A 16887-nucleotide genomic window follows, 5' to 3' on the forward strand; every position below is an offset into this window, starting at 1 on the left:
TAATCAACTTCTGCGCTGAGCATGCTCTCCTTTTACTGTATATTGATGTGAGTTGGATTATTTAAATCTAGTTAATAACACATCTACAGTTGTGTTGAAAATTATTCAACCCCCCCCCCCAATGCTGTAAAGGTTTTTAGGGAATTTAGTGTACATTTGTAATTGTATTCAGAATGAAATCCTACAAGGACTTCTTAAAGAACCATATGCAACTAAAATGACATCAATTGGTTTTGTAATACAGTAGTAAATGTTTATTTTGTGAATTCTTCATTTACACAATTATTCAACCCCTTAAAGACTACTACTCTGAAGAACAGAGGTTCATTGAAGTGTTTTCAATCAGGTATTGAAAACACATGTGGATGTCAGGGAGCTGCAATAAAGCCTAATAAGCACCAATCAGGCAGCTTTCAAATGACTTTGATACTCGGCTCCTTCTAGACATTTACTGGTGTGGTTACAAACATGGTGAAGTCAAGAGAATGGTCCGGGAAGACAAGAGAAGAGGTGATTACTATTCACAGGAAACGCAATGGCTATAAGAAGATTGCAAAGATGTTAAACATACCAAGAGACACCATAGGAAGCATCATTCGCAAATTCAAGGCAAAGGCCACTGTTGAAACGCTACCTGGTCGTGGCAGAAAGAAGATGCTGACTTCGACTGCTGTGCGCTACCTGAAGCGGAGAGTGGAGAAAAGTCCCCTTGTGACTGCTGAGGAACTGAGAAAAGATTTGTCAGATGTGGGTACTGAAGTTTCTGCTCAGACAATACGGCTCACACTGCGTAATGAAGGCCTCCATGCCAGAACTCCCAGGCGCACCCCCTTGCTGTCTCCAAAGAATAAGAAGAGTCGACTGCAGTATGCAAAAATCATGTGGACAAACCACAGAAGTTTTGGGATTGTGTTCTGTGGACTGATGAAACAAAATTAGAAGTGTTTGGGCCCATGGATCAACGCTATATTTGGAGGCGGAAGAACAAGGCCTATGATGAAAAGAACACCTTGCCTACTGTGAAGCATGGCGGGGGGTCAATCATGCTTTGGGGCTGTTTTGCTTCTGCAGGTACAGGGAAGCTTCAGCGTCTGCAAGGTACCATGAATTCTCTTCAGTAACAGGAGATAGTGGATAACAATGTGATGCAGTCCGTCACAAACCTGAGGCTTGGGAGACGTTGGACCTTTCAACAGGACAATGATCCCAAGCATACCTCCAAGTCCACTAGAGCATGGTTGCAGATTAAAGGCTGTAACATTTTGGAGTGGCCATCGCAGTCATCAGACTTAAATTCGATTGAGAACCTCTGGTGGGACTTAAAGAAAGCAGTTGCAGTGCGCAAGCCTAATGCCCTGTACACACGATCACTTTTTGTGATGAAAAAAAATGTCATTTTTTATCATGAAAAAAAATGAAATTTTTCCAACTTCATCATTAAAAATGATGTTGCCCACACACCATCGTTTTTGAAAAATGATGAACAAAGTGACGGCACTCTAAAGGGGAAGTTCTATTCGCCTTGAGGCTGCTTTTAGCTGGTTACTTGTTAGTAAAAGACGATTCATGCTTTTTTGTCTGTTACAGCGTGATGAATGTGCTTACATTATGAATGGTAGTTTTACCTCCCGTCTCAAAACTTGCTTCTGGGCATGTGCGGGTTTAAAACGTCATTTTTGCCCACACACGATCATTTTTTATGACACAAAAAATGACATTTTAAAAAATGACATAAAAAATTCAAGCATGTTCGATTTTTTTTTTGTCATTTTTCAGAAGACATAAAATGACATTTTGCCCACACACGATCATTTTAAATGACATTTTTAAAAATGTCATTTTATTTCATCACAAAAAGTGATCAGGTGAGCCTCCAGTTCAGTCATAAGAATGTGACTGAAGTGGAGGCTTTTGCCCATGACGAATGGGCCAAGATACCCGTAGATCGCTGCAAGCAGGGCCGGATTTCCCACAAGGCCAACAAGGCCAGGCCTCGGGGCAGCACCGTGCGCCGGAGGAGACAAGGAATTTTTTCAGCGGTGCGGGCCATGCGGTGGCGGAGAGAGATTACATCTTCTCTCATTGTTCGCACTGCTGTTCCAACTTCCGCCATTACTTACAGGCTGCGTGACACAGAAGAGAGAGAATTACGTCATCTCTCACCGCCCACCCTCACATCTCTCACTCGAGTCTCATGTGCCTCTGTTTCACGGTTAACCTGCAGCTAGTTTCCCCGCGTGGAGAGGAGAGGCTGACAGCATTGTACCTGGCTGCAAGTACTCTGCCAATGCTGGAGGGGGGCTTGATTTTACATGCAATTAGTGACAAACTGATACTTTTTGAGTGGCAGCCAGGTAACTGTGGCAATTCCCATTCTGCTAGCAGGCAGTGTGGCAAGTGACATCCCCATCTCGTGGCAGGCAGTTGTGGCAAGTGACATTCCATCTGGTGGCAGGCAGCGTTGGCAAGTGACATCCCCATCTGGTAGCAGGCAGCGTGGCATCTCCATCTGGTAGCAGGTAGTGTGGCAAGTGACATTCCCATCTGGTGGAAGGCAGTGTGGCAAGTGACATCCCCATCTGGTGGCAGGCAGCGTGGCAAGTGACATCACCATCTGGTGGCAGGCAGCGTGGCAAGTGACATCTCCATCTGGTGGCAGGCAGTGTAGCAAGTGACATTCCCATCTGATGACAAGCAACGGTGGCAAGTGACACGCTCAGGGCTCACACTCATTCTGCTTTATGTTGAGTTTAACTTTTTGATTTTATATTACAATGTAATGATAGAAATAATGCATTTTAATCATCCTGACACCATAACAACCATGGTGCCGGGATGATTGAAGCACTAACACCAGTCATTGTCTGGGAAAAAATCGATTACCCCCGCGTGTCGCCCCCCCCTTTAATGGGGGGGGGGCGGCATTGAAGGACCCGGCCTTGGGGCGGCAAAGGGAGTAAATCCGGGCCTGGCTGCAAGACACTTGTGTCAACCTATGCTTCAAGTTTAAAAGCTGTTATTACTGTAAAAGGATGTTGTACTAAGTACTAAGATTGAATGTCAACTGGGGGTTGAATAAAACTGATAATGATGTGAGCTCAGAAAAGACATTTGTGGTTATTTCATTATATTTGTCTAACCTACACGTGCCTCTTTGATTTAATTGTAAGCAGGATGACTGAATGATCAAAATCAATGTCAAACTGTGCAAAACAATCAATTTCAGTGGGGGTTGAATAATTTTGAATACAACTGTACATTCAATAAAAAATTGTTGTCACATAAAAAGAACTTAAATGGAATGACCAACCAAATATTATGCCCACAAACATGAACATTGAAACGTCTATTTTTGAATCGTATATATAGACAACCTGAATTAAAAACCACAAATGCCGCAAAATAATAAAAATAAATACTCAGAGTACACATGAAAATTACTTACGTTTTATGAGGACTTTTTGAATTCTCTCCAGCAGCTCTGGATTTCTCCTTTTCATGTCACACCATTTCTTTCTTAACTGTTCCGTTGACCTCTGCACCCCGAATTTCTCATGGAGAGTCCTCCGCACCTTCTCCATAATCTGGCCCTTTACCTTCTTAGGTTGGATGTAAGGCCCTAGTTGGCCATCATAGTCATACTCCTCAAGAATTGAAACCATCTCCACCATCTCCTCAAAGTACAGTCTGGTGGCTGGTTTACTCCTCCTTCTGCTGGTGTCTGCATGGCCTCTCTCCTCACTTGAGGTTGCAGCTTCCTGGCTCTGAGTGTCCTCCATCATTTCTACAGTAAAGTGCATTGAGCGACCGAAAAGGGGCGTGCCAATTACTAGAACGATCGTCATAGGCGGGGATACATGCGGAGCTTCCCGCATGCGCAGTGTATAAAGGGATATTGCGTGAGTTAGAACGTCGTTCACAGTCGGTATAATACGTCGGGCAAACTATCGTGCAGTACGACGAAACGAAACGAAACTTGATTTCTGTACTTTATGATTAGTGGATGATTTTGTGGGTTAGATATGGGTAGAAAAGCTAAGGCTTGACTGACATTATTGTTTTTTGGCAAAATTTTGACTTGCAGAAATAATGGAGGCCTTCATAGAACAGGAGTTCTTCACAGTATTTGTTAAAAGGAGCCACGGATGTCAACCCTCTTTTCTCTATAATTTTACTTTCCCCCAAAAAATTTTTATTGTGCCAAGATCTGGTATTGTAATGGCCCCACCCACCCCTAAAATAATCAACATATTGTTGCCACACAGCACGTGCACTTTGGGGGGCAAAGCCTGTATGGACAGTCTCACGGGCTACCACCACTGGAACATCAGTGGCCTCATCAGGCACAAGTGTCATGTAGTTTGTTGAGGGTCTCTTTAGGAAATTGTGCAATATGCAGGAGCAAAGTATGACATGGTTCTGATTCTACTTACCTACAGTCCCTATCTTGTTTGCACCGCCTGTATACTGCTGTTCAAAGTATATAGGGAAAAAGGGTCTTGTCAGGGCCAATCCTCACTATAGGCTCACTATGCATGCAAGCCGCTTAGGGCCCCGCAAAGACGTGAAGGGCCCCCAAAGTACTAGAGTCCCCGCCTGGTAAGAAGTCATTTTCGCCCCCTCACCCCCGCTTCTAAACTCGCTGGCTGAGTCATTTCTGACAGCAGAACACCCCCCTCCCCCTGCTTCTCACCTTTCTTTAATGTGACCTGTCACTGTCGTCAGCGGCCCCCCCCCCCCCCCCCCGTGTCTCATTTTTAATGTGCCATGTCATTTCGCTTGGGGCCCCAGGGAGGTAAGGATCGCCACTGGGTCTTGTGTAATGATCCAGCACTGTGGGCTGGATCTGTGACAAATGCAGTCACAGATCCAGCCATCCCTCCCTGCGCAATACTCTGCAATATTACCCCCCATACTCTGCAATATTACCCACCATACTCTGCAATATTACCCCCCATACTCTGCAATATTACCCCCCATACTCTGCAAAATTAACCCCCATACTCTGCAATATTACCCCCCATACTCTGCAATATTACCCCCCATAATCTGCACATTCTGCAATACCCCCCCATACTGTCTGCAATACCCCCTACACTCTACAATACCCCACCACACTCTGCAATCCCCCCCATACTGTCTGCAATACCCCCCACACTCTGCAATACCCCCCCACACTCTGCAATACCCCCCACATTCTGCAATACCCCCCCACACTCTGCAATACCCCCCCACACTCTGCAATACCCCCCACACTCTGTAATACCCCCCATATTGTGCAATACCCCCCATAATCTGAAATAACCTCAATACTCCACAATACCCCAATACTCCACAATACCCAATACTCCAATACGTCACCTATGGGGATTTTGAAGTAGCAAAGTTTGGTGCAATTCCACGAGCGTGTGCAATTTTGAAGGGTGACATGTTAGGTATCTATTTACTCAGCGTAACTTCGTCTTTCATACTATGCAAAAACATTGGGCTAACTTTACTGATTTTTTTTTTTTTTAAGCACAAAACATTTTTTTTTTAAAAACATGCGTTCAAAAAATTGATGTGAAAATACCGTGCAAGATAAAAAGTTTCAACAACCACCATTGTATTCTCTAGGGTCTTTAAAAAAAAAAAGCATATATAATGTTTGGGGGTTCAATATAATTTTTTAGCAAGTAAATGATGATTTTTACATGTAGGAGAGAAATGTCAGAATTGGCCTGGGTGCTCCAGAACGCCTGATGGTGTTCCCTGCATGTTGGGCCTCTCTATGTGGCCACGCTGTGTAAAAGTCTCACATGTGTGGTATCGCCATACTCGGGAGGAATAGCAGAATGTGTTTTGGGGTGTAATTTGCAGTATGCATATGCTGTGTGTGCGAAATAACCCGCTAATATGACATAAACTGGAATTTTTTTTTTTTTTTTTACAGAATTTTCAGTCTTTTTTCATTTATAGTGCAAAAAATAAAAACCGCAGAGGTAATCAAATACCACCAAAAGAAAGCTCTATTTGTGTGAAAAAAAATGACAAAAATTTCAGACGGGTACAATGTTGTATGACTCAGTAACTGTCATTCAAATTGTGAGAGCACGGAAAGCTGAAAATTGATATGGTTAGGAAGGGGGTTTAAGTGCCCAGTGGTCAAGACTGATGCTGAGTGACTGTCCTGTTATGCTGCTGATTGAATATCCTTTTCCTCCTCACTGATCTTGCTCATAGCTATTAAGAACATTTTTGGTTCTGGGCTCCGCCACCAGTGCCTAAGGCCCAATGTTTCTGCCCCTGTTTAACAGGGGCGTCTAATAACAATTTTTAATGCAATACTTTGCATGTGTCTCTTTTCTGCGCTCCAATTACAGTATCTGAGGGGGTTGCAGTGTTGTGATGTGACTAAGGCCCAATGTTTCTGCCCTGTTGAACAGGGGCGTCTAACAACAATTTTTAATGCAATACTATGCATGTGTCTCTTTTCTGCGCTCCAATTACAGTATCTGAGGGGTTTCAGTGTTGTGACACCGCCACCAGTGACTAAGGCCCAATTTTTCTGCCCCTGTTCTAGTAATTTTCTTGGTTTGCTTCTTTTCTAATTTGAGTTCATTCTAGCTTTCTCCTACGTTCTCATAGTGCCATGTTTATTTTCCTTTACTAAATACTCATCATTGTCAATGGAAACACCACAAATCTAGATTTGTTCTTTTAGGCAGCATTGATATAATAAGAAGCCAGACATTGTTTAGTATCCAAAAATATTTATTGTATCACACTTAAAATGTGTAATTTTTTATTTATTTTTTATATATATATATATATATATATATATATATTTTTTTTTTATTTTTTTCATTTATTTATTTTTATTTTTTTTTTATTTTTTTTAAACCCAACTTTTTCAATTTCTCCCTACTTTCCTTGTTCCTCTCCACTACCCTATCCTTTAGTTCTTCCATCCTATAGGTATCCTCGACGGCATCAATCCATTCCCATACCTGCGGACATTCAACCTCCTGCCACTTTCTGGGTATGAGTCTTTTTGCCGCATTTAGCAGGTGAGGAGTGAGAGATTGCCTATATCTTTTGATACCCTTGTGGGTACCGTGGAAGAGAACTACCAAGGGATCTTTTTTAATCTCGTTTCCTGTAATCTCTTTTATTTGCCCCAAGATAAGATCCCAATACATTTGGATTTTAGGACAGGTCCACCACAGATGTGCCATCGTACCCCTTTCTGAACAACCCCGCCAACACTCCGCGGGCTGGTCCGTTCTGTATTTACTAATTTTATCGGGGGTATTGTACCACCCAGAGATACATTTATAATTCGACTCGGCGGTTCGCATGTCAATCGCTGACGAATGGGTTAGTTGCATTATCCTTTCTAAAGTATTTTTTTCCTCTAGTAGTGCCCAACTCCCCTTCCCATTTCTGAACAAAATATGGTTCACCCTGTGCCTCTAATTTTATAAGTAATTTGTATAGTTTTGAAACAGTTGCCCTAGAGTTCTCTATTCTACATAGTTTCTCTAAAGGTGTTAACTCCTCCCCATTCTGTAAAGGGCGGGGTAGGTGTTGGACAAAATGCAGCAACTGAGAGTACCGCCACCTATCCCTGGACAGAGGCGTGGCTGGGGACGTGATATATTTGGATTTTGCAAAAGCGTTCGATACAGTTCCGCACACATGGCTCATGTGTAAGGTAAGGTCTACAGGATTGGATATATCAGTTTGTAAATGGATAGAAAACTGGCTGAAAGACAGAATTCAGAGAGTCATGGTTAATGATTCTCACTCTGAATGGTCCAAGGTTATCAGTGGTGTACCCCAAGGTTCAGTGCTGGGACCCTTACTTTTCAATATATTTATAAATGATATTGGGTCTGAGATCAAAAGTAACATTTCTGTCTTTGCAGATGACACCAAGCTATGCAGTGGAATAACGTCCTTGCAGGATGTCTCCAATTTACAAGCCGACCTCAATGCTCTGTCTAATTGGGCGACTAAGTGGCAGATGAGGTTTAATGTAGATAAATGTAAAGTTATGCACTTGGGGGCTAAGAATATGCATGCATCATACATACTAGGGGGAGTACAACTGGGGGGATCTGTAGTGGAGAAGGATATGGGGGTTTTAGTTGATCATAAGCTCAATAATGGCATGCAATGCCAAGCTGCGGTTTCCAAAGCGAGCAAAGTCCTTTCTTGTATTAAGAGAGGTATGGACTCCAGAGACAGAGATATAATTTTGCCCCTGTACAAATCATTAGTAAGACCTCATCTGGAATATGCAGTTCAGTTTTGGGCACCAGTTCTCAAAAAGGACATCGGAGAACTGGAGAAAGTGCAGAGAAGGGCAACCAAACTGATAAGTGGCATGGAGGAGCTCAGCTATGAGGAAAGATTAGAGGAACTGAATTTATTCACTCTTGAGAAGAGGAGAATGAGGGGGGATATGATCAACATGTACAAATATATAAGAGGTCCATACAGTGAACTTGGTGTTGAGTTATTCACTTTACGGTCAACACCGAGGACAAGGGGGCACTCTTTACGTCTAGAGGAAAAGAGATTTCACCTCCAAATACGGAAAGGTTTTTTCACAGTAAGAGCTGTGAAAATGTGGAACAGACTCCCTCCAGAGGTGGTTCTGGCCAGCTCAGTAGATTGCTTTAAGAAAGGCCTGGATTCTTTCCTAAATGTACAGAATATAACTGAGTACTAAGATTTGTAGGTAAAGTTGATCCAGGGTAAATCCGATTGCCTCTCGGGGGATCAGGAAGGATTTTTTTCCCCTGCTGTAGCAAATTGGATCATGCTCTGCTGGGGTTTTTTGCCTTCCTCTGGATCAACTGTGGGTATGGAGTTGGGTGTATAGGATTTTACTGTGTTTTTTATTTTATTTTTTTATTTTTTGTGGTTGAACTGGATGGACTTGTGTCTTTTTTCAACCTGACTAACTATGCGACTATCCAGTTTCCACCAGTCGGTTTGTGTTTTCAATTCTTCATAAGTCCTAATATCCCCCTCTTTTATTATATCCCCCAAATATACTTCCTTTTTTTTAATCCAGTTCCCCCCCAATTTTTTTTCCTCTGGTGCAAAATATGCGTTTTCTTTTAAGTTAATTAGTGGAGAATTATATTTCATATCCAATTGTGCCATGGTCCTATCCCATGCTCTCAAGGTGTCTCGTGTTAGATCAAAAACTTTATTATTTAAATCTCTAAATTGTGCAGGGAATCCAAATGATATTACTTAAATGTGTCTTAGCTTGTGCTTTTTCTATTTGAACCCACCTCTTTCCTTGCCTATCTCTGGCCCATTCCACCACTCGGGACAGAACCGCCGCTTTATGGTATTTCCTGATATCAGGCATGGCCAGACCCCCCCTTTTTTTATCTTGTTTTAGTATTTTGGGTACTAAGATCATCTTTACCTTGTTAATGTGGCCTATCCAAGATATGGGTCTATTGATTATTTTTTTAATCTCGTTTTTAATCTTGTTTAGGAGAGGGATGAAGTTTATTTTATACATCTTTTTGACCGAATTAGTGAGCTTAATACCCAGGTATTTTAATTATTTTGTCCACGGGAAATTACAGATCTCTTTCACCCTCCTTTCATCCTTTTTGTTTAAATTTATATTAAGAATTTCAGACTTTGAAACATTGATTTTGAAATTCGAAATCTTACCAGAAAGTAATAAAACCTTAGTTAACTTGGGGATAGTATTTAGGGGGTTGGTAACATAAAAGAGGATATCGTCCGCAAACGCCGATAGTTTATGTTCCACTTTGACCCCGTTAATCCCGGGGTCTCTGCGGATCATGGCTAATAACGGTTCTAGGGATAAGATAAAAAGTAAGGGGGAGAGGGGGCATCCCTGCCTTGTGCCGTTCTTCATTTCTACGGACTCCGATAGAATGCCATTAATTTTAATTTTTGCCGTAGGGGAGTGATATAAAGTTTTGACCCAGCTAATAAATCTCTGCCCCAGTCCCATCGCCTCGAGGGTTATCATGAGTCCCCAGTCTACCCTGTCAAATGCTTTTTCGGCATTCACTGACAGGAATAGACCTGGGGACTCATTCTCTCTTATTTTTTGTAGTAAAAGAAGTGCTCTTATCCCATTGTCTTTACCTTCTCTATCAGGTACGAACCCTACCTGATCTGGGTGAACCAGTAGGTGTATACACTCTTTTAATCGCCCTGCAAGAATCTGTATTTAATAGCGAAATAGGCCGATACCCTGAGCAGCAAGAGCCGTCCTTCCCCTCTTTTAAAATTAGTGTAATTACCGCTGCTAGCGCTTCCTTACTCAAGTCATACTCTACCCCAAGACCATTAAAGTAATTACACAATTTTGGAATTAAAATATTACTACATTTTTTATAGTAAAATACGGTAAACCCGTCAGGTCCTGGGCTTTTCCCCCCCGCTGTGTTTTTCAAGGCAATTTTAATTTCTTCTTCCATTATTGGTCTGTCTAGGCTCAGTCTATCGATGCCTCCTATCTTCATGAGTCCTGCCCCTTCTAAGAAGTTTCGAATTTTAGCCTCTTTTTCTCCCCTTTTCCACCTGTTCTGGTTGATCGTATACACCTCTTCGTAATAATTTTTGAAAGTTTCTGCTATCTTTTTGTTAGTGTACTCCAACTCCCCATTTTTCTTCTTAATCTTCTCTATATAATTTCTGTTTTTCTTTTTCTGAACCATTTTAGCGAGAAGTTTACTGGGCTTATTACCCAATAGGTATCTCTCTCTGGCTATACTGTTTAGACTCTTATTAGCTTCTTGCTCAAGAATCTCCTTAAGTTCATCCCTCTTAAGCGTTAGATTGAAATGCGTCTCTTTTAGACCCTGATCTTTATGTTTTTGTTCGAGGGTTGCTATTTCTTTAAACAGGGCATTGAGTTTGGCCATTCTCTCTTTTTTCTCCCTCGCCCCCTCTGAAATTAAAATCCCTCTGATATAAGCTTTATGCGTCTCCCATAGGATAGCCCCAGAGATCCCTTCCATATCATTCGCTAAGAAAAATTGTTTAAGTTCCTCTTCAACCCTTCCTATCCTTTCTTCATCTCTTATCAAGTCTTCATTGAGGTGCCACGGGGGGTGTTGCTCCTTTTGAGCCGATGATTTTAGAGTCATCGTTATCGGGGCATGGTCTGAGATCGTCATAATTTCGATCCCGGTCCCCACCACTTTGTCCCGTAACCTGTGATCTATCAAAATGTAGTCCAGCCCAGAGTACGTCCCGTGTGGAGGGGAGAAAAAAGTGTAATCCTGTATCTTTGGGTGTTGCACCCTCCATACATCTACCAATTGGCAGTCCTGCATCTTACGTTTCAATTTTTTAAGCGGGCTGTTATTAGTCTCCTTCACTCGAGACGTACTATCCAAGGCCGGACTCATACACATATTCAGATCCCCCATTAGGATTGTATGTCCCTCCGCAATTTTTTTTAACCTTCCGAGGGTTCTTTCTAAATATGTTTCTGAGTTTGTATTAGGGGCGTAGATGTGTACCTGACATTCCCCAGTTTCCCTTTCAGGAAAATATACCTTTAACATTGTATGATAGAAACTTTAACTCGCCCATGGCTTCCTATTAAGTGATCCCCTTAAATTACATACGTTGTCCCGATGAGCCTCCCTCCCACCCCCCCATAGGCCTAAAGCCGACCTCTGAATCGTGGGTGGTCTCATTTACCCTTTTCTACCGATTTACTTGAATAGAGGTAGGATTTAGGCCGCGCCACTTCCCTCGCCCTTTCCCCCGGGAAAACAGGGGTGACAGAAGACTAGTACGGAGCTCCCACCCCCCCCCAGCTCCCCATACCCCCCCCCCGTTCCCTCCCCCCCCCCTGCTCCACCCACACCCCCTCCCAAGAACTAGCCATTCCTAACCTCACAATAAGCCCTATTCCATCCACTCGGGCAAGTCTATAACCGGCATGCCTAGTTTATGGCAGAAAGCCTCCAGATCTTCGGGGAAGGTCAGCCTAGCCGACACGCCCTCTTTCTTTCCTATGAGACAAGCGGGGAAGCCCCATTGATAAACAATCTCCGATTGTCGCATTTGTGCGAGAAGTGGTTTCAATAGCCTCCTCCGTGTCAGGGTTTTCCAGGCTAAATCCGTAAAGATCTGGATTTCAACCCCATTATAACTCAATGGTGTTGTGCGTCTTAAACTTGACCAAATTTCCGCTTTATCTTCGTAGAAACTGAATCGTACTATTATGTCCCTAGGCCATTCGCTCTCCCGATTCTTAGCTCTTCCAATGCGGTGCACTCGCTCAATTTTCAAATGCTTTACGGAATCTTTACACAATAAAGTAGTAAAAATATCGTTTATAACCTCCCTAAAATTTTCCCCTCTTTCTTCTTTGATGGCCCGGATACGTAAATTTTTTCTCCTATTACGGTTTTCCTGGTCCTCTAACCGATACTGTAGACTCCTCTGATTTAATTTCATTGCGAGGCACTGCTCTTTTAATTGATTCAGTTCAACCGCTTGATGTTCCATTTTTGCTTCCGTCTCCTCTACCCGTGACAAAAGGTGGCCTAGGTCTGCTCTTAGCAAATTAATTTGGGTATTAATTTGGGTGTTTATTGATACCTCCAATTTACGAAGCATGTCGCCCATCTCTCCCTTGGATAAAGCTTGTGTATCGGGCCTTGATGCCTCCACATGGCTTGAGTCTAGCTCCCCCTCTGTTGAAGTGTCCGTATTAGCAGAAGGTTGATCACCGGCCCCTTTTTTTACCGTCCCCTTTTTTTCTGTTTTCTTTGGGGGACCTGGGCTCTTAACACCCCCCTCCTGTGTAAGATACTGTCTTATTGTTGATGAGGCCACATTGTCCTTAGGGATCTTGAGGGCCGCGCCCCTTGTAGATCGGTTCATGATGTCTTTTCTCCTGGGTCTTATCCGTTTCCCCAGTTTCGGCAATGGTTAGGGGTATATTTAGAGGGAACAAATACGTGTTCCGTCGTCCCACTTATTTGTAATTGTAGTTGACCGCCTGAGGTTCCCCCCCCCCCTGATAGGGAGGCAACCGAGGGGGAATTTCCTCTCTTAGAGGGTCTTTAAATACAGGCAACCTGCACCGAGAGTGTATGGGGGGGTTTTAAAATAAACATCACCCCACCTCCCCAAGGAGGTCCACTTCAATCCGTACGTCTCAATAATGAGCACTTAAATACAACTCCCTTCTCCCCAGCTCTGCTGAGAACTCCCCCCCTCAGTAAAAAACTGATATTAAACCACTGCTTACTCGCAAGGGGAGAAAAACCACTTTATGCAGTATTAAGCGGGTGGGGGTGACAGAAGCGAAACCACGCAACCGCTCAAGGTGTCGTTCAATATCAATGGACCGCAATGGCTGATTATTACATTGACGCACGTGCCATACCCCTACTAGTACACGGTGACTCCGTCAATTGGGATTATATATACACCAGGCTGTTAGTAGTAATGGGAGGTAAGTGTCCTAGTTTATGGGTAAGTAGCAAAATAAGCAGCACGGGACAGTTCAAGCAGTGTGATCATTCATCAGCATATGTCAGCACAAGTTCAAGTCAGCATCCCCTTTTCATTATGCACAGACCAGGAAATGCAGAATAGTCCTGAAGTGAGAGTATTAAATACTTATCTGCAGCAACCCACACGTCGAGCAGTGTCCCTCACTCAACTGTATATAGCAGCCCTTTAAACTTTACAGCTCTTTTTTTTTTGAAATTTCTGTTTATTAAAGGTTTTATGCACATACAACAAAAAAGAAAAGCAAAAAATAACATATCTTGGCACACCGCCAAGGCTAAATGTCGGCCACCATGACCGGGAACATAAAAACTGTGCCATCGCAGATGGCGTATTCAAAACAAAAACCCTCCCGGAACCCACCCCCCCCACCCCCCCTACTCAGTTCTCTTCCCCCACCAGCCTTAAACTAGGACAACTTCAGCAGGAATACTCCCCTCTGTGGCATGTCACAAACAGCAGCCCCAAAACACCTGGAATAAGTCCTCTGGCCAGCTAATGTACATACTTGATTATAAATTAGTCATCTGTCCCTTTACCCAACCGTGTGATCTGATTCATACCAGGCCCTCCACACCTTCTCGAATTTCCCGACACATCCCCGAGATAGGTACGTTGCTTTAGTCTTCAGCCTCCCCCACTATAATGTCCACATCTTTATTATAGAGCAGCTCCACTACCACACACACATTTTGGCAGGCTATAAACTGGGTGTTCTTCACTGCTATCGGCACTCGGCTACAATAGTTTCACATTAAACTTGTTATTTAATGCAAAGCAAAGGTAAATGCTTCAAGTATGGAAAGGAAAGTTTTTGAGGAGTCTTTAAAGCAGAACAAGCGTTCACTGGGTGTGGGAAGTTCTTGCGATAATGTGCACACTTTTCTATGAGAGTGCCCTCTTCCAGCCTCTTCCTGACCATTCAAGGCTTTCAATTGCCCCTATATTCCCCTCCACTATCTTCTCCACAATCTTTGTCTAGTAGATGGCAACTGATAATTAAACTCCTATGCATAAGCACAAAAGCTACATCATCCCCTCCACCCAGATATATTCCCAGCATTTGATAGATGCTGGACATGGGCCAAGTGTACACAGAAAATGAAAAATGTATAGGGAAAGAGCAAGAAATATTCTTGGAACAAGAGACTTTGCATGTTTCTTCCACCCAAAAAAAAACCTACGTACTTGAATTTTTGAGTTTCACTAGAGAAGAAAAATGAGTAAAAAGAACAGATACACATTCTATAAAAGTCTAAGATGCTTTCATGGGCCTTGTTGTTGTTATTAATCTGTTTAATAATTGTGGTCAATTCTATTTTCTAGGTAATTCCCAATGGAAATGCCAAAATATCTTTGTCATACAAATATATGATACATGAAGATTCCTTAAATGTGGGTAATAACTATGTTCCTGAAGAAGACATGGTTGCATATGAGTGGGCACTAAAGAAATGGACTCCTTGTTCCAAGCCGTGTGGTGGAGGTAATTGTATTTTTTTCTTGCAATTTATGATAATGTGAATGGAAAAAAGCTAAATAACAAATGATTCACTCTGAAATGTATAAGTGTTTTAAAGAGAGCAAATTATAGTCCAATTTCATTTTGGAGTTGTTTCATTTGGAGATTTGTCTTGGTTCCCTGCACTGTTGTGCTTGGTATCAATTTGATATCAGAAAAGAAGGACTTTTTTTTTTTCCATTCTTATAATATTGTGAATTCTCTAAAGTTAATATAGCTGCAAAGTGTGCCTTTAAGTGGCTTTTATAATAAAATATATATATATATATATATATATATATATATATATATATATATATATATATATGTGTGTAGCGAAGGGGTTGCTACTGTAGTTATTAAGGAACAGTTTATTGATTCCATGTATGGGTTTGGCTCCCCCTAGTGCATGCTGGACACTCTATGATGGTTTTTTCCTCCTTAAGAGCAAACAGTGAAATGCATTATGGGACATGTAGTCTGAATGAGGAAGTGACACTGTTGGCTGGGTCAGGTCTAGACTACAGGACACACAATGCAAAGTGCACAGAACAGCCTTTGGAAGGGGGAATAAAAAGGCAAGCGCGGCCTGTTTTCAGCCTCTCTGTACACCATTCTGAGCCTGCCAGGAGGTCTGTGTGACAGGGAGTGAGAGTCTGCGGCCTACACAGTGGAGAGCCGGATCGCCAGCCTCAGAGAGACCTCAGAGGACAGCCTCGCTATTCCAGCAAAGCAGACCAGCCTGCGCTCCAGAGCTTCTGGGCACCCTTGCACACTAGTCCACTGGGAGTCGCATTGCGGTCTTGCAGCACCATTCCACCAAATTTAGACACCAGGAGGGATTCCGGCTGGAGCCCTTCATCTGACTGGGTCCATGGTGGTGAGCGGGCACAGCCCATTCAGATAGAGATAACAGTATTGCTCAGTGTTTTTCTACAGACTGGCTGGTGAGACTTGTAGTTCCATGGATGTGAATCTACTTCTTCACAAGCTTTTTACAGCAGGGCGCTTGGGCTACTCTTCCCCACTGTGCTGTAAAGTCAGTACCGTATTCGACTCAATAACATAATTAAAGAGGAATATACATGTGATAATACTTCTTTAGATTAAGCACTGATCAGTTCATCTTTGTGTAGTGGTACCTCCATGGGGGCTGCTGATTGACTCTATACCTTTCACGTACCTGGATTGTGAGCCTGATGTGTAGAGGAGAGCCTCTCTTACCGCCCTGGCTTGTGGGCCCCTGAGGTTGAGACAGTAGCCACAGAAGTGTGGTGACGCAGGAGTGCCTAGGATCAGTCCAGTATCGGTATGGCTCGATGCTCGTTGCTGGAGATGCAGAAGGTGGACTGATAAGGTCAGGTGGACCAGAAGTTTTGGCAGACTGGATCACAGGTGAAGCAGGAACTGGTGCGATTCGTAGAGCAGAACTGCAGCAGGCTGGAGGAGCAGATGCACAGTCAGGCAGGCAGGGTCGGAGACGTTCTGGCGGATCAGGCAGAGCAGCAGGCAGAAGAGAAGTCCAAAAGCAAGCCAAAGTCAGGGTATCAAGCAGACAGTGTTAGTGAGTGCAAGCCAGATCAGAGGTCAGCACAGGTAACAGGTTTCAGGACACACAGAAGCTGTAGACAAAACAGCAAAGAGTCTTTGGTGCACTCACTTTAAATAGCCCCTTTGGCGCCAACGTTAGTGACAGGCGCACGTGCGAATCTGCCCTGCGATTCCTGCTGCACAGCCATATCTTCCCTGACATTGCCCCCCTCCTACGGGCAACCTCCGGGTGCCCAACTGGTTCCTCTTCCAGGGGTGGCCATGTAAAAAAGCATGAATCAAGTTTGCGGCATGCACAT

The 16887-nt window shown here is 43.2% G+C and overlaps 1 protein-coding gene across 3 annotated transcripts in view; it reads left to right on the top strand.

Annotated features, from left to right (window-relative positions):
- The window catches only part of LOC120932444 (A disintegrin and metalloproteinase with thrombospondin motifs 2-like), a 1658079-nt gene that overhangs the window by 1217239 nt on the left and 423953 nt on the right, over positions 1 to 16887 (top strand). For all 3 annotated transcript variants that reach the window (XM_040344802.1, XM_040344801.1, XM_040344800.1), the window contains exon 17: positions 14863 to 15022. In XM_040344802.1, coding sequence (XP_040200736.1) covers positions 14863 to 15022 — 160 coding nt within the window. The remainder of the gene's footprint in view (positions 1 to 14862; positions 15023 to 16887) is intronic.

The sequence above is a fragment of the Rana temporaria genome, chromosome 3, assembly GCF_905171775.1.
Source record: "Rana temporaria chromosome 3, aRanTem1.1, whole genome shotgun sequence".
Lineage (NCBI taxonomy): Eukaryota > Metazoa > Chordata > Amphibia > Anura > Ranidae > Rana > Rana temporaria.